This window comes from Mobula hypostoma, chromosome 22 (genome assembly GCF_963921235.1).
Source record: "Mobula hypostoma chromosome 22, sMobHyp1.1, whole genome shotgun sequence".
NCBI classification, from domain to species: domain Eukaryota; kingdom Metazoa; phylum Chordata; class Chondrichthyes; order Myliobatiformes; family Myliobatidae; genus Mobula; species Mobula hypostoma.
The window spans coordinates 5,031,901-5,053,803 of NC_086118.1; the positions used below are offsets into that span (position 1 = coordinate 5,031,901).

Genomic DNA, 21,903 nt, shown 5'->3' on the forward strand with positions numbered 1-21,903 from the left:
CTCTGAGGAGGACTTTTCCACTTACCGGTTAATAGGTCAATTGGTGTCATGCTAATTAGGTCGAAGGACCCGTCATGGTGCTGTGTCTCCAAATAAATAATTGAAAATTCAATAGATCATTACCATTTTAAGAAGGGCGCCCGTCCCGGCACCGCGGCGGGCATTACCACTTTAAGGAGAGCTCCAGTCTCACTGTGGCAGTGTTTGTTTGCGGCCTCGGGAAGCGGGGGAGCCGCCGCCGCCGCCGCCATGAATCCGGATCTACGCAGGGAGCGCGAGTCGGCGACCTTCCTCACCGAGAGCCTCACGCACCTCCTGGATGGCGGGCCCGAGAAAACCCGGCGTCGTCGGGAGATCGGTGAGAGGCGGGCCGCCGTCGGCCCCCGACACAGCCGCAGAGTGCGGGGTGGCCCGCGGTCCGGCCTCCGATGAGGGGCTGGGTGATGGTCTTCCCCTGTCCGCCTCCTCGCTCACACTTCACCTTGTCGCTGTCTGTAGGGGCCGTTGCTGCTGCGGGTCCCGCAGTCTCTAAGAGTGCGGAGACTTCCTCTCAGTGGATTTCCACCGTCACTTACTTTTCCCCATGCACTCTGTGTTCAAGCGCTGCTACCAGAAATTAGAAGCTTGCAGTTTGGAGTTAAATTAAAACCTTAGAGTTTCTCTGTTCTCTGTGAACAGTTAACAGCCATATTCAGCACAGATAAAAATAAAACAGGTTATCTATTTATCGTGTGGGTTAGCAGCACAATCTGGAACCAGCCTGGTACAGGTGTGTTTTCTGAGTAACTTGATAGCTTCCATTGAATTTTGGAACTCTGACCTCCCTGTCTGATGGATGACATCCATCCCGTTTTCTCAGACCTTGTCATGGAATCTCTCCAACATTTGCGCACAATTTGAAATTCCTAGTTGAGGAGACTTTGGGGAGGGTAATCAAAAGTATTCTGTCCAAGATCTTTTGGGAACCTGACATTGTTGAATGATCCAACTCCTGAATGGTGGCTGATTAGGAAAAGGGGAGGTGCAACAAGACCTGGGTGTCATTATACACCAGTCATTGAAAGTGGGCATGCAGGTACAGCAGGTGGTGAAAAAGGCTAATGGTATGCTGGCATTCATAGCAAGAGGATTCGAGTACAGGAGCAGGGAGGTACTACTGCAGTTGTAAAAGGCCTTGGTGAGACCACACCTGGAATATTCTGTGCAGTTTTGGTCCCCTAATCTGAGGAAAGACGTCCTTGCCATAGAGGGAGTACAAAGAAGTTTCACCAGATTGATTCCTGGGATGGCAGGACTTTCATATGATGAAAGACTGGATGAACTAGGCTTATACTTGTTGGAATTTAGAAGATTGAGGGGGGATCTTATTGAAATGTATAAAATCCTAAAGGGATTGGACAGGCTAGATGCAGGAAGATTGTTCCCAATGTTGGGGAAGTCCAGAATGAGGGGTCACAGTTTGAGGATAAAGGGGAAGCCTTTTAGGACTGAGATTAGGAGAAACTTCTTCACAGAGAGAGTGGTGAATCTGTGGAATTCTCTGCCACAGGAAACAGTTGAGGCCAGTTCATTGGCTATATTTAAGAGGGAGTTAGATATGGCTCTTGTGGCTAAAGGGATCAGGGGGTATGGAGGGAAGGCAGGTACAGGGTTCTGAGTTGGATGATCAGCCATGATCATACTGAATGATGGTGCAGGCTCGAAGGGCTGAATGGCCTACTCCTGCACCTATTTTCTATGTTTCTATATGAAATGTTTTGTATCAGAGTCTTAAAGGCTTTTCATATGGAGAGCGTTTGATGGCGCTGTGCCTCTGCTCAGTGGGATTCAGAAGAATGAGGGGTGACCTCATTGAAACCTATCGAATGTTGGAAGGCCTCAAAAGAGTGGATGTGAAGAGGATGTTTCCTGTGGTGGGGGAGTAACCTCAGAATAGAGGACTCTTCTTTTAGAAAGCAAAAGCAGCTGTGAAGGCCAAATCCTTACAAAGATTTAAGGCAGAGGTTGATTAGTTCTGGATTAGTCAGGGTATGAGGAGATACAGGGAGAGGGCAGCAGATCGGGGCTGAAATGGAAAATGGCCCGATTCTGCTCTCATATCTGATGGTCTTGTGTGTACCTTCAGTTCAGTGAATCTGTACCAATCTTAAAGCACCCTTTTACACTAATCCTTCTTTAATCCCATTTTTGTTGGCCTTACGTTCAGAAACATCCCTTTGCCATTCTTGAGATGCAGGCTTAGTGGTTTATTAACATACCAGCTCATCTTTGGGGTGGGTGAAGTAGCCAGAGGGTGAAGAGGAGAAACTGAGCTCTACATACACAGAGCACCCAAAGTCAGGTGAACCTACAAACCTAGATCTCTGGTGCTGAGAGGCAATGGCTCTACAAGCTGCAACACTCTGCCTTCCTCACTGACAGTAACATTTTAGTTTTACCTTGGTGTCAGATGATTCCTTTGGTTCTTTGAGAACCGAAATAACTTATTGTAAAATAATCTTGGTTATGGAAAATATGCCTATATATGTGGAATAACAAAATGAAGAAATAAAAACTGAACAAAGATTGTTCTGGAGCCAAGAGAAGATTGAAGGCTGACCTGACTAAGGTCCTTAAATGGAGTCGAGAAGGTGGTTCCACTTGAGAAAACATTAAACTAGCAATTCTGAGCAATAGAAGTCTATCAAAATTAAGATTAAAAATGAGACCATGTTATTGTAAATGGATACAGTTGAAGAATGGGAGGAAGAATGGGAGGAAGAAAGGAATCAGAGGATGTGCTGATGAATTAATGAGAAGATGGTTGAATGGTCTGTTTGTGTTCTGTTGAAAATTCTATGACATTAATGGAGTATATTCTAGGCTTCCACATGAAGAATAGGACCTGTTTAACAAGAGTATGGTTTGTGTAAAAGTAATATTTTTTTTAAATTGGCTAAATTTGCATCTGAACCTCTTCTAAATGAACACCAGGGATATTTGCAGGATTGCAATGTGGCACAAGTTCAGCTGGTGAATCAGGTTCCCTTTGTAAACCGTATTGTTGCTAAGCACCCTAATTAGGTCAGCAGTCTGGTAGATGTCAGGTTTCTGGTCAAAGTTAGCAAATATGTTGACTAGAAAATTATGCAAAGATATTTTCTCAATTTCTTCACCTTAAAAATGTAGTTTTATGCAGCGTTCTGAAGTTGCAGTTTAAATCTATTCTACACAAGTAATCATGACTATAAAGTGAGAATGAAAAATGCTGGAGATGCACAGTGGGTCAGGAAGCAAGTGAAGCTGCTAACATTTCACTAGAGTACAGTCTCACCTGTGCCCTGTGCAGTTTAACAACTATTGCCTACTTTTGTACTTAGTTTTTGTGCAATAACGGCCAACGTTGTATTTGCCATCCTAATTGTATGCCTTACCTGCATCTTCTCTGTAGTTTATAATCAGGGTCTGCTAGATCCTTTTTCTATAACTGCATTTGTAATCTCTTCAATTAAACAATGTCATGTTTTTCCCTCGTCCAGACACGTTTCCTCTGCCCTATTCTGTCTGTGCTAGCTGTTAAGTACCAATCTAACAATCGGTCAGTCTCATTCCATGTTATTTTATGCTTTTAAATTGTCCTGGTCTGTTTTGACATTGTTCCCTCAGTTTCTTTTCAGTATTTTGACATCTCTCTAAGTAAAAACAAATCTTTTGAATTCTTTGCAAGCAACACACAAAAGTTGCTGGTGAATGCAGCAGGCCAGGCAGCATCTCTAGGAAGAGGTACAGTCGAAGTTTCGGGCCGAGACCCTTCGTCAGGACTAACTGAAAGAAGAGCTAGTAAGAGATTTGAGAGGGGGAGGGGGAGGGGGAGATCTAAAATGATAGGAGAAGACAGGAGGGGGAGGGATGGAGCCAAGAGCTGGACAGGTGATTGGCAAAGGGGATATGAGAGGATCATGGGATGGGAGGCCGAGGGAGAAAGAAAAGAGGGGGGGGGGAGAAAACCCAGAGGATGGGCAATAACGGATGGGGTACGAGGGGGAGGTGGGGCATTAGCAGAAGTTAGAGAAGTTGATGTTCATGCCATCAGGTTGGAGGCTACCCAGACGGAATATAAGGTGTTGTTCCTCCAACCTGACTGTGGCTTCATCTTTACAGTATAGGAGGCCGTGGATAGACATGTCAGAATGGGAATGGGATGTGGAATTAAAATGTTTGGCCACTGGGAGATCCTGCTTCCTCTGGCGGACAGAGCGTAGGTGTTCAACGAAACGGTCTCCCAGTCTGCGTCGGGCCTCACCAATATATAGAAGGCCGCACCGGGAGCACCGGACGCAGTATATCACCCCAGCTGACTCACAGGTGAAGTGTCGCCTTACCTGGAAGGACTGTCTGGGGCCCTGAATGGTGGTAAGGGAGGAAGTGTAAGGGGGCATGTGTAGCACTTGTTCCGCTTTAGTGAGGGAGGAAGGAATCTCTTACTAGCTCTTCTTTCAGTTAGTCCTGACAAAGGGTCTTGGCCCGAAACATTGACTGTACCTATTCCTATAGATGCTGCCTGGCCTGTTGTGTTCGCCAGCAACTTTTATGTGTGCTGCTTGAAATTCCAGCATCTGCAGATCTCGTGTTTGCGCTTTTGAATTCTTTATTTAATTTATCAGTCTTTATAATATTAATAACTTTTAGTTTTGAGACCCCCACATGGAAATCTCTCTCCATTTACCTCTTAAAAGTCCTTTACAGATTTAGACTTCTATCAAATCATAATGTGTATCTGTGCTCTTAATGTATACCGCGTTGGCGCATGGCCAGGTGGTTAAGGTGTCGGTCTAGTGATCTGAAGGTCGCTAGTTGAAGCCTTAGCTGAGGCAGCATGTTGTGTCCTTGAGCAAGGCACTTAACCACACATTGCTCTGCGACGACACCGGTGCCAAGCTGTATCTCCCCTATCTTTCCAACATTGGTGGCGTGGAGAGGGGAGACTTGCAGCATGGGCAACTGCCGGTCTTCCAGACAACCCTGCGCCCTGGAAACCTGCCAAGGCACAAATCCATGGTCTCACGAGAGTAATGGATGCCTATAAATGTGTATCTAAGTACCAAAAAACAAGTCTTTTTGATTCTTTTCTCAATATTGATGTGTATTTCATTTTCCCTTTTCCTAAACACTTTAATAACTTGAATACTCCATTTGTGCAATGCACCCAAACTGCGAAGCAGTTGAATTTAACGTAACATCCCTGCTTTGATTTGTATTTCTCTAGCTATAAATCCTGGAACTTCATTTCCTTTCAAATATGTAGCTTTAATCTTTGCTTGCTACTCTGTGTCTGTAACCCATAAATTGTCTTGCTTCATTTAAATGGGTTTCCAGGGAGTTAATGAGAAAATCAGAATCAGGTTTAATATCACCAGCATATGTCATGAAACTTGTCTTTGTGACAGTTGTACAATGTAATACATGACAAATGTAAAAAAATAAATAAATTACAGTAGGTATATATGTATATAAAATTGCTAAATTATTATAAGTAGTGCAGAAAACTGACTTTAAAAGAACAAGTAGTGAGGTAGTGTTCATGGGTTCAATGTCCATTCAGAAATCGGATGGCAGAGGGGAAGAAGCTGTTCCTGAATCACTGAGTGTGTGCCTTCAGGCTTCTGCACCTCCTTCCTGATGGTAACAGTGAGAAAAGGGCTTGTCCTGGGTGGTGGGGTCCTTAATGATGGAAGCCACTTTTTGAGGCACCACTCCTTGATGATGTCTTGGGTACTATGGAGGCTAGTACTCATGATGCAGCTGACTAATTTTACAACTCTCTGCAGCTTGCTACGTAAGAACATAAGAAATTGGGCCAGGTGGCCTACTCCTGCTCCTTCGAGTCTGCTCCACCGTCCAAAATCTACTCCCTGAATCTTGAAGACAGTTCCCCTAGGTTTTGTCTCACCTACCTGTAGAAACAGCTTTCTTGCCTCTATCTTATCTATCCCTTTCATAAATTTATATGTTTCTGTAAGATTTCCTCTTATTCTTCTGAATTCCAACAAGTACAGTCCCAAGCAACTCATCTCTCTTCATAGTCTAACCCCCTTATCTCTGGAATCAACCTGCTGAACCTCCTCTGCACCGCCTCCAAAGCCAGTATATCCTTCCTCAGGTAAGGAGACTAGAATTGCATGCAATGCTCCAGGTGCGGCCTCACCAGTACCTTGTAGCAGCATAACCTCCCTGCTCTTAAATTCAATCCCTCTACCAATGAAGGCCCATATTCCATTTGCTGCCTTGATAGCCTATTGCGCCTGCAGATCAGCCTTTTGTGATTCATGCGTAAGTGTCCTGTGCAGTAAACTTACCCCACCCCTCCCCATTCCAGACCGTGATGCTGCCAGTCAGAATGCTCTCCATGGTATATCTGTAGAAGCTTTCAAGTGTTTTAGGAGATAAACTGAATCTCCTCACACTCCTGATGAATTGTAGTACTGTCTTGCTGCCTTTATAGCTGCATTGATATGTTAGGACCCGGTTAGATCCTCAGAGGGTTCTTGAAATTGCTCACTCTCTCCACTTCTGATCCATCTATGAAGATTGGTTTGTGTTCCCTCATCTTGTGCTTCCTGAAGTCTTTGGTCTTGCTGATGTTGAGTGCAAGGTTGTTACTGTGACACCACTCAACTAGTTGGTATATCTTACCCTGTATGCCTAAAAATGTTTAGGCTATAGTTCTTTGATCTCATTATGGAGATAATTGTATAGTGGAATGGCTTGGTAACTGGTACATGATGTGGACTGCAAGTGATACTGAGTGGAAAAATTATTTTTACTTGGTATCATTCTGAATTCCATCATATAATACTTGGCCCAATGATCAGAGCTCCACATTGATCAGCCACAATAATCTGTGTTTGATGCCTAATTGGATTTTCTTGAACTGTGCTTTCAATGCTTGTTTTCTTTGTTTTAGAATCTCTTGCACTTAAGGATCCTGAGCTCCAACATGAAGACCCGAACTTCATGACCTATAGTGAGCGTTATGATGTAGCAGTGAAGAAGAGTTCTCTGATGATTAAAAAGATCCGGGAAAATGCCATCTCAAACCCAGAGGAAATCATGTTCTTCAAGAGGTGTGTACTGTAGAAAGCTCGATGATCCAATTTGTACACGTTCTCCCAGCATACTGGCTTGTTGGAAAGCACCTGTTCCTGTGTACTTGTGTTCTTTGGAGAAGGATCTGGTTGAAGTTTTTAAAAATGTTAAAAGAACTTGAAAGTTTACAATTAAAGCTAACGTGATTAAGAGTCAGGTTAGGAAGAACCCTTTACATGGTGTTGGATTTTAAGACTTAATTTGAGTTTTCAATATTCAGATAGTTTCTTGACGAAATAAGCTAAAGTAGCAATTGGTCTGAAAATGAGTGAAGGCTTCATAAACCTGAGGGACTGCATTCAGTTCTGTCCACTGCATTATAGGAAGAATATTGAGCCTTTGGGGAGGGTGTAGAAGACATTTACAAAGATGCTGCCTGGATTAGAGGGGATATGGTCTAAGCAGAGGTTGGACAAACTTGAGTTGTTTTATTTGGAGATTTGATACGGATTTGTATGATTATGAGAGGCATAGATAGAGTAGACATCTAATATTTTTTCCCAGGGTTGAAATGTCTAATACCAGAGGCCATGGATTTAAGATGATGGGTGCAAGTTGAAAGGTGATGTGTGGGGCATTTTATTTTTACACAAAGTTTCGGATCCCTGGAATGTGTTACCTTTGGGGTGGTGATAGAGTCAAATATGATAGAGGTGTTTAAGGCCAGTGTGCTTTTAAGTAGAATGATGTGAAGTGGGTCAGAGTACTCTTGTGGTTTGCACCGGCCAGCATCCAAAAATACTGTTTGCCTGCAGTGCCCCTCGGAGGTTACAGAGTAATTTGGGGAAAAAAGCACATTTGGTGCCATAGAATCTGGTAAAAACAAGTCACTGACCACTTGACAATTAGTCTACAGTTCTGCTACTAGAAAGCTTTTCAAGTTTTATCTACCCAGTAATTCAAGTCAAGCTATTCAAGTTAGGTTAGATGTGTTAACATTTATATTGTTAAATATAACTTCTATTGCCATCTGTCGCTTGCAGATTTGAACTTGGTGTGCAATTATAGATTTGATTTTAAGTAGTGTAGGTTAATATGGGAACGTGTGGTAAATTGAGGCTTCACTGAGTACTTAGAAATAGAACATCTTTTGTCTTTTGGTTTGAAATTAAGGCAGCTTCTCTGTTAGATTAATTGATTAGCAAATTAATTATTATTAATTAGTAAATTCCAAGTACCTGCATTCCATCCATTGTTAGTGTCATTGTATTACTTCACTACATTGAGGATATTGGATGCACTCTAGGACAAGAGGACATGACTTCAGGTTTGAAGAATGGCCATTTAGAACAGAGATACGGGGAAATTACTTTAGTCAGAGGGTGGTAAATCTGTGGAATTTGTTGCCACGAGTGGCTGTGGAGGCCAAGTTATTGGGAGCATTTAAGGCAGAGATAGATAGGTTCTTGATTAGCCAGGGCATCAAAGGATATGGGGAGAAGGCAGGCAAGTGAGGATGACTGGAAGAATTGGATCAGCCCATGATTGAACGGTGGAGCAGCCTCGATGGGCCGAATGGCCTACTTCTGCTCCTATATCTTATGGAATTATAGATAGACTGTAAAATTTAGTCCCAGATGGGGAAATGGATGCGTATGTATTCTGTTCATAAGATAGGTCCTCTTTGTGGAGAATGATGGAAGATGTTAACATAGGACTCTTTCATAGTGTCTGTTTCCTTCATATAATCTGACCTTACCTTTTGACCTTCGCGGCACTTAGTTTGAGATTTTATAAATTGGATCAAACAGGTTAATTGCATATGCTTAAAACAGTGACCTATAAGCAACACGCACATAAATTTTGAAGGAACTTAGCAGGTCAGGCAGCATCTGTGGAAATGAATAAACAGTTGATGTTTCGGGCTGAGACCCTTCCGTGAGCAGTGAATTATGTTATGATGGTGAATATGCAAGACCTTAGCAAGTACTTTAAGACTGTACTTGAATCTACTGGTTATTCCATTATTTTATGAACTTAGTTTGGAAATTGGTTAGAACCCTGTTTTTCCTGCCCTGATAGAAATCTTCCAAACTTTCAATTTTAAGTTGGATCTGAATGTCTTGAAGTTTAGCAGAATAGCCCTATAGGCAATTGGTCATATTATAGTTGGTATATTTATTGCAGTGCTTAAAAATTGAACTAAATAATGCTCATTATTTGAATCCACTGAACAGCTTTTGTACAGTAATTATTGTAATTCTTTTGGAACCGAGGCTGGTAAGAAGAAAGCCCCTTTGTCAACAGCTTTTAAAGAGCTTATATGAATCCAGCCTCCAAATTAACCTATCCATGTGTAAACTTACTGCTTTAAGATGCTATTAATGCAGAGTGACACTTTATTGCTTTTCATAACTTTCGTGCATTCCAAAACCCTTTACAATGATGATTGCACTTCAATATTAAATAGTCAAGCAGTCATAGAAATGTACGGCACAGAAATGGGCCCTTTGCTCATCTCCTACCACACACAAAGCCATGCTGACTATCCTTAATCAGCCCGTATCTATCCAAATACTTGTATATCTGGTTCCTTAGAACACCTTCCAAAACTTTCCCACTACTGATATCAGGCATACTGGTCTACAATTTCTTTGTTTATTTTTAGAGCCTTTCTTAAACAGTGGAACAACATTGGCTATCTTCCAATCCTCTGGCTCCTCTCCTGTCGCTAAGGATGATTTAAATATCTCCGCTAGGGCCCTGGCAGTTCGGCACTTGTCTTACATAGGGTTCGAGAGAATGCCTTGTCAGGCTCTGGGGATTTATCTATTTAATTTGCCTCAGAACAGCAAACACCTCCTCCTCTGTAATCTCTATAGGGTCCATGAAGTTGATGCCACTTTGCCTCATTTCTATAGACTCTGTGCCTGTCTCCTGAGTAAATACAGATGCAAAAAATTCACTTAAGATCTTCCCCCATCTCTTTTGGCTCCACACATGGATTACCATTCTCGTCTTCCAGAGGACCAATTTTGTCCCTATTGCTGTTAACATATCTGTAGAATCCCTTGGGATTCTCTTTCAGCTTGTCTGCAGCCACATGCCTTCTTTTAGCCCTCCTGATTTATTTGTGTTCTCTTGAATTTCTCATGAGCACTTCACTTGTTCCTCCCTGCCTATACCTGCTATACACTTTTTTTTTCTTAACCAGTGCCTTAATATCTCTTGAAAAACCTAGGTTTCCTACACCTGTTTTCTTTACCTTTTATTCTGACAGGAACATACATGCTTTGTACTCTCATAAATCTCACTTTTGAACGCCTCCCACTTACCAAGTACACCTTTGCCAGAAAACAGCCTGTCCCAATCCACACTTGGTGGATCCTTTCTGATACCATCAAAATGGGCTTTCTCTAATTTAGAATCTCAACTCGCAGACCAGACCTTTCATTTTGCATATTGACTTTGCATCAGGTGGTCCCAATGCCATTAGTCTCAAAGCATTCCCCAACACAAACTTCTGTCACCTTCCTTGTCTCATTCCCTAACAGCAGATCAACTGTCACACACTCCCTTGTTGGACCTTCTATGTAGTGATTAAGGAAACTTTCCTGAATGCATTTGACAAACTCTATCCCATCTAGTCCTTTTACAGTATGGGAATCCCAGTCATTATGTGGAAAGTTTAAAACCATCTTCTATAACGACCTTTTGTCCTGGGTATAACTCTAAACTTCAACCGGTGATGAGGCTCTGATTGGGAACTTTCAGAGCTTTGGGGAAAGTGGAGTTACCCCTTAGTTATTCATTGCTCCCAGGGCTGCTCTGACCCGGAACGGTAGCACCTGCAAGGGTTCCTGCTCAGGATATGAGCAAAGGCCAACAGCAGATCCAGCAGGTTCAGTAATTGAACTTATGACAGAGAAGGCGGATGAGCTAGGACACCAAATGTCAATGGCTATAGTACAGGCGGATGAACATTTGGGAAGAGAAATGGCGATTTCTTTAGTTCGCCCAATGGAAGGCAATAGCAAACCACTTGCTAGATACTAGGTTTCCTAGAATCTATTTGCTAAGAAAACCATGGTCAAACTCTCAGTGTATCACACAACAACAGCTTCGAGGATCTTCAAGACAATTCTGAAGATGCTTCACTCAGTAGGGTTGATTCTGGTCAGCAGGGGATCCCCGATCGTCATCAAGCTACTGCTCATAAAATTCAAGTAACACAAAAAAAAATTATTGCCACTTGGAATGTAAGAACCCTATATCAAGCAGGAAGATTGGACCATGTGATAAATGAAATAGAAAGATTAAAGATTAACATCATGGGAATTAGCAAAGTTCGTTGGATAGGTGCTGGAACATGTCAGAATAGAAATAAAACACTAACTTATTCTTGTGGAACTTCCCATACTAATGGAGTAGGAATTCTTATGGATGAAAACATGGCAAAAAGTGTTCTAGGACATTCGGCAATATCAGAAAGAGTGCTCCTTGTTAGATTCAGAGGACAACCATTTGATTTAGCAATTATACAGGTATATGCACCAACAACAGATGGAACAAATGAGGATATAGATAAATTCTATGAAGAGCTTGAACAAGCAAAGAATGAATGCAAATCTCAAGATATTGTTATTGTCATGGGAGATCTAAATGCTAAAGTAGGACAAGGTGCTGATGGAAATACCATAGGAAAATTTGGACTAGGGGAAAGAAATGAAAGAGGTGAGAAATGGGTAGAATAGTGCAAGATGAATAATCAGGTCATTATGAATACCTACTTTAAAAACCATCCAAGACACTTGTGGACCTGGAAAAGTCCAGGTGATAACACTAGAAATCAAATTGACTTTATTACTATAAACCAAATATTTAGAAACTCAGTGACTCAGTGCCAAACATATCCAGGTGCAGACTGTAATAGTGGCCATAACCTAGTAGTATGTCATGTCAAAGTAAAACTTAAAAAACTAAAGAAGCAAAAACCTGAACAATCCCTTGACTACTTGCAATTAATTAAAGAAGAAAACTTTCAACTTTACAATTGAAGTAAGGAATAGATTTCAAAGTCTAGAAATAGAATCTATTGAAGATGGTAGCAATCATGTAGAAATGAAATTTAACTCAAGTCAGTGATTCCTAAAAAAGAAAAAAACACAAAGAATAAATGGATGACAGATGAAATCAAAATTCTAATGGAAGAAAGAAGACAGAAGAAAGCAAATCCTATCGAATATAAGTCCATAGATTTAAAAAAAAGTTAAAAGTTTATGTCAAAAAGGCAAAGAAGAATGGTTAAACCAGGAATGTGAGCAAATAGAAAGAATCCCTATTACTGATCCAAAAAGGTAACATCAACAAATCAGGAATATCACTGGTAAAAAGCTCCTCTGTTCTTCAGGTGGATGTTTGAAAGTAAAGAACGGTACCATTATCATGGAAAAAAAATGACATTATGAACAATGGACTGAGTATGTTCAGGAATTGTTTGAAGACAATCGAGGTGAAAAACCAGAAATTAAGAAAAATATCGAAGGTCCAAGTATTTTAAAATCTGAAGTCCGTAATGCAGTAAATAAGGTGAAGAAAGGAAAGGCAGCAGGTCCTGATGAATTAGTAATACAAACGTTTGTAGAACAAATTATCACCCTTGAAGATTATGGAACTGAAAAACTTACTGATTTAATCAATGACATTTATGAGACTGGAATACTACTAGATGAGATGAAAAAAATCAGTATTTATCACTTTCCTAAGAAACCTGGAGCAATAGAATGTGAATTACATAGGACGATATGTTTAATGAGTCATATCACCAAGATACTTCTAAGAATTTTTGATGACAAGAGCTGGAAGTAAGAGACAAGCTGAAATAGGTAAAGAACAATGTGGTTTTGTGAAAGACAAAGGTACAAGAAACGCGTTATTACAGAAAACTGTAGATCTAGATTCGAAAGACCTCCACCTAATCAGAAATCTGTACTGGGAACAAACCGCCACTGTAAGAATAGATGGAGAAGTGAGTCAGTTTACGAAAATCAAGAGAGGCATTAGACAAGAGTGTGTTTTCTCCCCTGATTAATGTGTACAGTGAAACAATATTACAAAAAATAAGAGACATATTAGGAATCAAAGTTGGCAGTGAAAACATCAATTATTTCAGATATGCAGATGACAGTGTGTTAATTGCAAGTACGGAGAAAGAGCTACAAAACTTAATTGATATAATTGTTGAAAAAAGTGCAAAAATGGGTCTATCTATCAATTGCAAAAATACAGAATGTTTGGTGATAGCCAGAAAGAAGGAGAATCCTATCTGCAGGCTGAAAATAAACGGGGAAGACATAAAACAAGTACAGAACTTTTGCTACTTTGGAAGCTGGGTGAGATCAGATGGCAGGTGCAACATGGACATCAAAAGAAGAATAGGGATGGTAAAAGGCACCTTTACAAGAATGGAAAGTATACTGACCAATACTAAACTAGGCATGACAACCCGCCTCAGAGTACTGAAATATTACGTTTATCCAGTTATGTTATATGGCTCAGAATGTTGGACAATATCTAGTAACATGAGGAGATGAATTGTAGCAGCAGAGATGTGGTTTTTGAGGAGGATGCAAAGAATATCATGGGCGAAAGGAATATCTAAAGAGGATGTCATGAACAGAGCAAACACGAAAAGAGAAATAATGTATGAGATCATGAAAAGGCAACGTAACATGTGATTAGGAAAGAGGAGTTAGAATGCATGGTTATTATGGGAAAGATTGAAGGGAAGAAAGCAAGAGGAAGACAAAGACAAATGATGATGGAGACAGCAGCCAGAGAACTGGAAATGAATACCAATGAATTGATCCACTTGACCCAAAACAGGAGTGTGTGGGCCACGGCAGTCAAAGCTCAAACTGATGATGACGATGATAACCTTGTTTCTTGCAACAGTTCGTGATTTGTCTGCAAATGTGTTCCTTTAAATCCCTGGTCTGTTGAGAGGGCTGTGATATAGCCCCATTGATGTGGTCATAGCTTTCTTATTGCTCGGTTCCATCCATAGCACCTCTAGACAAGTTCTCCAGTCTGTCTTGACTGAGCACTGCCATGATGTTTTCTGTGGCTAGTAACACCATCCCCTCCTTTAATCCCTCCTGCTCTGTCACATCTAAAACAACGGAACGCTGGAATATTGAGCTGCCAGTTCTGCCCCTCCTGCAACCAAGTCTCACTAATGGCCACAATATCAGAATTCCAGGTGATCCATGCGTTGAGCTCATCTGCCTTTCCTATGATGCTTCTTGCAGTGAAATGCTGAAGCTCAGAACATTAGACATACCATGCTCAACCATTCAATTCTTGATTGTTGTCTGAGGTCTCACAGCCTCTCCACTATCTGTTCTGACAGTCTGGTTCCCATCCCCCGGAACTCTAGTTTAAATCCCACCCTGCCCCCAACTCTGTGCAGTATTAGCAAACCTTTTTGCTAGGATATTAATCCCCTTCCACTTTAGGTGCTAACTGTCTCTCCTGTATCACTGTCATCTGTCACAGAATTTGTTTTGCAGCAGCAGTACTGTGCAATACATGTACTGTAAATTTTAGTAAATATTAAATTAGTGTAAAAAATAGATGGTGTTCATTGCTGACCCCTTGATATGGTCTGGTGTGTGACCCTTGACTTCCCCTTCCTGAAGTCCACAAACATTTCCTTAATCTTACTGACATTGAGTGCAAGGTTGTTACAACACCATTCAACCAGCTGATCTGTCTTCATCACATCACCAGATTCTGCCGGCAGCTGTTATAAATGCTGTTTGTGCTGTGCCTAGCCACGCAGTCATGGGTGTAGAGATAGCAGCGCAGTGGGCTAAGTGCACGCTCTGGAGGTGTGCCTATGAAGATTGTCAGCAAAGAGATGTATTCCCAATCCGTACTGACTGTGGTCTCTCAGTGAGGGAGTTAAGGATCCAGTTGCAGAGGGAGGGACAAAGGCCAAGCTTACTGATTGGTGCAGATGGAATGGTGTTGGTATTATAGGATGCCCCTCAATGTGATGTCTCTTTAGTGCAACCTATATATCATACCTTTGAGAGCCCCATGTTTCAGTGTAACAAAAAAAAAGCTACAGTTAGGAAATGCAGGTATCTCCAAAATATGTGGCAGCCAAAAAAGAAAATTCTGTCTTTGGGACAGTGAGATATAGTTTAATCTCAACAGTCTGTTTGATCCATGTTTCAGTGAACCATTTTGAGTTACTTTGCATGACCTTTTTGTATGATCCCTTTGGTTCTTTGCATGTTACCAGTAGGTTACTAGAACAGCTTTTTTGATTGCTTATCGCATATGAACCAAAGATTATAACTCAAATTATTATTTGTATAATACTGTATATGTAATATTTATAATATATAGTATGTGGTATTATTAGGTTATGTTCCTAGTCACAGTCTCAGGAAAAAGTACTTGGATATCATCCCGTAATAGTTGACTCAATGGAATAAAGCTGATCAGAGCCCAAGAGATGTTATGCTTCAGAAGAGGATGCAACATAGAACATAGAATAGTACAGCACAGTACAGGCCCTTCAGCCCACAATGTTGTGCCGACCCTCAAACCCTGCCTCCCATATAACCCACCACCTTAAATTCCTCCATATACCTGTCTAGTAGTTTCTTAAATTTCACTAGTGTATCTGCCTCCACCACTGACTCATTCCACGCACCAACCACTGTGAGTTTAAAAAAAACCTTCCTCTAATATCCCCCTTGAACTTCCCACCCCTTACCTTAAAGCCATGTCCTCTTGTATTGAGCAGTGGTGACCTAGGGAAGAGGCACTGGCTGTCCACTCTATCTATTCCTCTTAATATCTTGTACACCTCTATCATGTCTCCTCTCATCCTCCTCCTCTCCGAAGAGTAAAGCCCTAGCTCCTTTAATCTCTGATGATAATGCATACTCTCTAAACCAGGCAGCATCCTGGTAAATCTCCTCTGTACCCTTTCCAATGCTTCCACATCCTCCCTATAGTGAGGCGACCAGAACTGGACACAGTACTCCAAGTGTGGCCTAACCAGAGTTTTATAGAGCTGCATCATTACCTCGCGACTCTTAAACATGATGGACACATGACACTCTTGTGCTTTGTTTTCTATTTGTGCTTTGTTTTTGAAATTTTTTTTTGCATTAAACTGATAAGAATTCACCCATGATAGACAATAATTGTTGCTGCATGCAAGAGTTAATCCAATCACTAATGAAACTCGATGGCTGCGTGTCTGTCCCCCCTTCTCACCCTCTGTATTCCTATGTCTGTATGCCTCTGTCTCTTCCTGTAATCTCTTGCCTGTGTTTTCATAGGTATGTGCACCGTGGACGGCCTGAGCCTCTAGATCTCCACCTAGGCATGTTTCTGCCCACCATTCTCAACCAGGCTACTCCTGAACAACAAGATCGCTTCTTCATGCCAGCTTGGAATCTTCAAATCATTGGCACTTATGCACAGACTGAGATAGGCCATGGTATAGTACATGCTACAGTAGTCTAAACTTGGGCACATCAGAGTATAAAGCTTCTCTGGGATAGTGACACGTTGCCTACTTTGTCAGGGAATGGATAGTTTAGCTTGCATATCAATGGCTCCCATGTTGATTCTCTTAATAGTCATATATTAGAGTTGTGAGTCAGGTAGTGGAAGTTTCCTTTGCTTCTGCTTAACTATTTCTCACAGTCCCTCACCCGTTTTGCATGTAGGCATTTAGGACTGAAGTTCTTGCCTATGTGTTTTGCTGCTAGTTCGGCATCTTATAATGATAATAATGAGTGTTACTACCCATTATGCCGCTGGCGTTTAGGGCAGCAATGAAGGCCCTCCATCTCTGGCGGTGTTCAGGGCTTCCGTCATCGCGTTAGTAGCTATCTCTTAGTTTTCACAACTCCATGCAAGTCTTGGGTGGAGACTCAAGAATACTATCACATTCAGATGTAGAATAATTCTTCATTGCTGTTTATAACCATATAACCAATTGTTTCTGTAACAATTTTGTTTTAACTCCTGAATCTAGAGGACCAGTGGACCACTCTTAGTTTGGCCTCTACCCATTGACCTGTTTGGTATGGATGACCCTACCAAGAGCCAAAGCATAAATCCCTGACTCCTGCCAACATCGTCCTGTAGATTATTGAGGCACACAACCGTCCAAATCATGACGAATTTGTGGTTGTCTTGGAGGATTGCCAGAGTCCAATGCCTTTAACCATAGCTGGTTTAATGTGTCCTGTCCACATTATCTGGCTTGCATGACTCCCTGTCTGTGCAGTGAATTCACCTGAGCTGTTTTTTTTATTTAAAAAGATAGTTCCTTGAGGGCGATTTGGAACTAAGCCCAGCAGCAAAATTTGCCCTTCCTGTGTTGTCACATCCCAAGAACAATTACATCTTGAACAGTGAAGTTGCTTCTATTGTGTTGTGCACTGAGAGTGGGGTAGTTCCTGCCAATTTCTGTTCTGTCATTTTCAGGCACGTTCATCCGTGGTTTGGAGACGACGGCAACATATGATCCTTCCACCCAAGAGTTTGTGCTGAACAGCCCAACTGTGACTTCAATCAAATGGTGGCCTGGAGGACGTAAGTGAGCACAGTGGTGGAAGATTCACCAGCGATAAATGCACGGATTACTTAGCATTTTACATTCATTTTTGGAATCCAGGTGACATTGGCAAGGCCAGCATTCATTGCCTATCCCTAATTTCCCCAGAGAGTGGTAGTGAACTGCCACCTTGACCTACTACAGTCCTTCTGGTATGGGAGGGAATTAAAGGACTACAACCTAATGACAATGCAAGATGTGCTGTATTCCTGAGTCACAATGGTGTGTGACTTTGAAGGGAATCTGCTGGATGTGGTGTCCCCATGTCCTTACTGCTATAGGTCACAGGTTTGGGAGGTGCTGTCAGAGTAGGCTGGGTGAGTAACTGCACTACATTCCGTAGATCAGCGGTCCCCAACCACTGGGCCGCGAAGCATGAGCTACCGGGCCATGAGGAAACGATACGAGTCCGCTGCACCTTTCCTCATTCCCTGTCACGCACTGTTGAGCTTTTTTTTAAATATAATTTTTATTAAATTTTCAAAATGAATACATAGAAAAAAAAATCTACCCTCCCCCCTCCCCTTAACCCCCCCCCCATATAGTCCTACCTAAAAAGAAAAGAAAGAAAAAAAAGGAACCGCCTGGGTATTGGAACGTTTCCACATGCTCCATGGGATTCAAAATAAATTTAATATACTTATTCGTTAGTTTCCCCAAGGGACCAAGATCTTTATCGGAGCAATTAAATATGCCATCCTATCTTTTGTAAATAAGGGCGCCAGATATTCAAAAATGTTCCATATTTATCTCTTAAATTATAAGTAATTTTTTCGAGTGGAATAGAACTCGCCATTTCATTGTTCCAACGATTCATACTTAAATACAAATCAGATTTCCAAGTAACAACTATAGTCTTCTTAGCTACTGCCAATGCAATTTTTATAATTTCTTTCTGATACTTATTCCATTTAAGTTTTGGCTTTATCCCTTCAATATCACCTAGTAGAAATAATACAGGGTTATGTGGAAGTTGAGTTCCAGTAATTTGTCCCAATAAGACTCTTAAATTTATCCTGTTACGTACCCTGTAACTGGGTTGCCAAACCAGCAGAAATGGATCACTCAGTTGGAGTCTGGATTACTAAAACTAAGAAAGTTTTATTAAAGAAACAAGCAACACAGTACTCTTAATCAAAAGGGATAATGAATGCAACAGTTCAGCAATCATAAACATACATGTACACAGAATTCAGATAATAGGATCAATCAAGCTCTATCGTTGTCTAGGGGCAAATGACCAGTTTCAAAGTGACACAAAGTTCAGTTCAATTTAGTTCAGTTCGCAGTAATCGTTGCAATGGCAATGGACAACGTGGGGGGAGGGGGAGAGAGAGAGAACGGGAACGACTGATCATTCAGAAACGGCTTTCACTCACGGACCGGCGATATTGCTCACAAGCAGCTTTCGGGCGAGTCCTTTGTGATGTCACCTGAGGTCACCGACTGTGACCCCTCCTCCAGATGCGGTCGATCCTCTGCAGTGAACCTGGCACCCAAGCAAGGGCGGACACACACCGGGTTCCCGCTGATCGTACCTTTCCACCCTGTGCGCCTAAGGCTTGGTTCCGCAACCAGCCTTCCAAACGACTCCCGCCGACTTGCGGGGGGGGGGAGGGGGGCACCGCTTCCAGGGTCTCGTTACCTCGTGGTGTCGTGTGTGTCCTGCCTTAGTGAACCTGTCCCTTTTTATCCCCCTGCTCGGGCATCGCCTGTCCATCACTTCAAACAGTTCAGGGTTCAAAGGGGGAGCCGCTCTAGACAGCTCTCTCTCCCGTCCCTTTGTTACACATCTCCAAATGCTGATCCATTGTCTTCCTTATCTCTCTCTTGAAGACAGGTGGCAGACCAACTGCTGATCACACAGGACAGCTAACATCTTATCTATGTGTATTCTTGTCACAATCCAAAAGGGTTGAATTTTAAAACAAGATCAAGTAGAATGTAAAAAAGTACCAATTTCTTGATTACACCGAAAGCATTTATCAGATAGGTTTGAATTTAATCTATTTATTTTTTGTGGTGTAATATATAATTGGTGTAAAAAGTTATATTATACTAATCTAAGTCGAACATTTATTGTATTTGTCATACTGTCAAGGCACAGTCTTGACCAATTTGTTTCATCAATATTAATATTCAGATCTGTTTCCCATTCTTGTTTTGACTTAAAAATTGCTACTCCCCACTACAACAACACTACCCACCCAATCTCTCTTTAATTTCTGATGTTCTGTTTCTGTTAAATGCGTTTCCTGTAAAAAGGCTGAATCTATCTTCATTTTCTTAATATGTGTTAAGATTCTTTTTCTTTTCACTGGTCTGTTAAGCATATTAACATTAAAACTCAAAAAATTCAATAAATTAATCATTATTTTTAACAAAGTTACTCCAATCTAGAACATTACTTAGCTTCTCAACTCTCATAGTTCCTTGGGGAATCTCTTTGAACTTCACCATGTTGCTATGCGTTTCCCCCCCCAATCATCCAGGCAAAAAGAAAAAAAAGATAGATGAGATATATATAAAATAAGAAAAAACAAAATACCCCCCTACTAATGTTGTGAATGAAAGGATACACAACACTACCCCGCTCCATTTTGCGGGTCATGGCTACAGCCACGCTTGCACACATGATTAGTGTAGCAATTGATCAGTGCTTCTTCCAGCTCCCCCGTAACAAAAAAAATTATATATATATATAAAAAAAAATTAATGTTACTATTCCCAACTAGTATTCCTCAAATTTTAACCTTACTTCCCCTCCCTCATATAATTAGTAATATATTTATATATTCATCCGCCTTCAAAAATCCAACAAGTCCATTCTTCTTCTTCAATCCATCTCGCTCCCCTGGTTTTGTTCTTGTACCTGGTGAATATTCAGAGAGTCTTGGACAAACTGCTCCGCTTTCCGGTAATCATCAAAAAATCTTTTTTCTCCACCAGTCAAAAAAATCTTCAAGGTTGCAGGGTAACGCAATATAAAATGATAACCGTGATCCCATAGGATTTTTTTCACTGGATTAAATTTCTTCCTTCTCTTCAAAAGTTCATAACTTATGTCAGGGTAGAAAAAAATTTTGTTCCCTTGAATCATCAATGGCCCTTTTCTATTCTTGGCAGCTTGGGCAGCTGCCTGTAGAATCCTTTCCTTGTCTCGAAATCTTAAGAATTTTACTAAAATTGCTCATGGATATTGGTCATCTTGTGGTTTTGGTCTTAGAGCTCTATGTGCCCGCTCAATTTCAATTAACCGGTCCTCCTCTTTCATTTGCAAAACTTCCGGGATCCATCTTTGAAAAAATAGTTGCACTGTTGAACTTGAACATAGGGTTGCCAACTGTCCCGTATTTGCTGGGACATCCTGTATATTGGGCTAAATTGATTGTTTGTCCCGTATTTCCCCCGCTAAGGTAGAGCGTTCCTATGAAACCTTTCGTGTCGAAATGGCGTGAAGCGAAGAAGCAATAACCATTAATTTATATGGGAAAATTTTTGAGCGTTCCCAGACCCAAAAAATAACCTGACAAATCATACCAATTAACACACAAAACCAAAAATAATAACACTAACATATAGTAAAAGCAGGAATGATATGATAAATACATAGCCTGTATAAAGTAGAAATAATGTATGTACAGTGTAGTCGGGAAGATTAAGGCAAAACCGATTTGTGGGGGGGGGTGGGGGGGAATCAGCACGTACACGCATGCGTACACAGGTGCCCGCGCAAGGTTTCATGGTCACAGTAGTCTTTCCTGGGGTAAAGTGTCCCGGGATTTGACTGCTACTTTTGTCCCTTATTTGGGAGTGAGAAAGTTGGCAACCCCAACTGTAAAAGACATGTTGAGGTGAGTTTAACCCTACTTGAACACCCCCCACCCCCCCACCGGTCGGCCGGTCCGCGATGCAAAAGCAGTTGGAGACCCCTGCTGTGGATGATGTGCATTGCAGCCACTGTATATTGGGGTTAAAGGAAATGGATGCCAAACGTGTGGGCTGCTTGAGAGTATTTATCTTTGGAAGTGGAAAGATATTCAGTCATATTTCTGATTGGTAACTGTCCACCCAGTAGGTGGCAAAGAGGCCTCTTGGGGTGGGGTGGGATTTGAGGGTGGAGTGTGGGAGGGGATTATTCTTGACCTACTGTACTGTTACAGCCAAGGCATTTACTCGGCTGG

At 41.5% G+C, this 21,903-nt stretch overlaps 1 protein-coding gene across 1 annotated transcript in view; it reads left to right on the forward strand.

The window, feature by feature from the left end:
- Window positions 1-66: 66 nt before the first annotated feature.
- The window catches only part of acox1 (acyl-CoA oxidase 1, palmitoyl), a 71,828-nt gene continuing 49,991 nt past the window's right edge, over window positions 67-21,903 (forward strand). Inside the window, exons 1-4 of the mRNA XM_063030926.1 lie at window positions 67-358; window positions 6,944-7,103; window positions 16,431-16,591; window positions 17,590-17,697. Coding sequence (XP_062886996.1) covers window positions 250-358; window positions 6,944-7,103; window positions 16,431-16,591; window positions 17,590-17,697 — 538 coding nt within the window. The 5' untranslated portion in view covers window positions 67-249. The remainder of the gene's footprint in view (window positions 359-6,943; window positions 7,104-16,430; window positions 16,592-17,589; window positions 17,698-21,903) is intronic.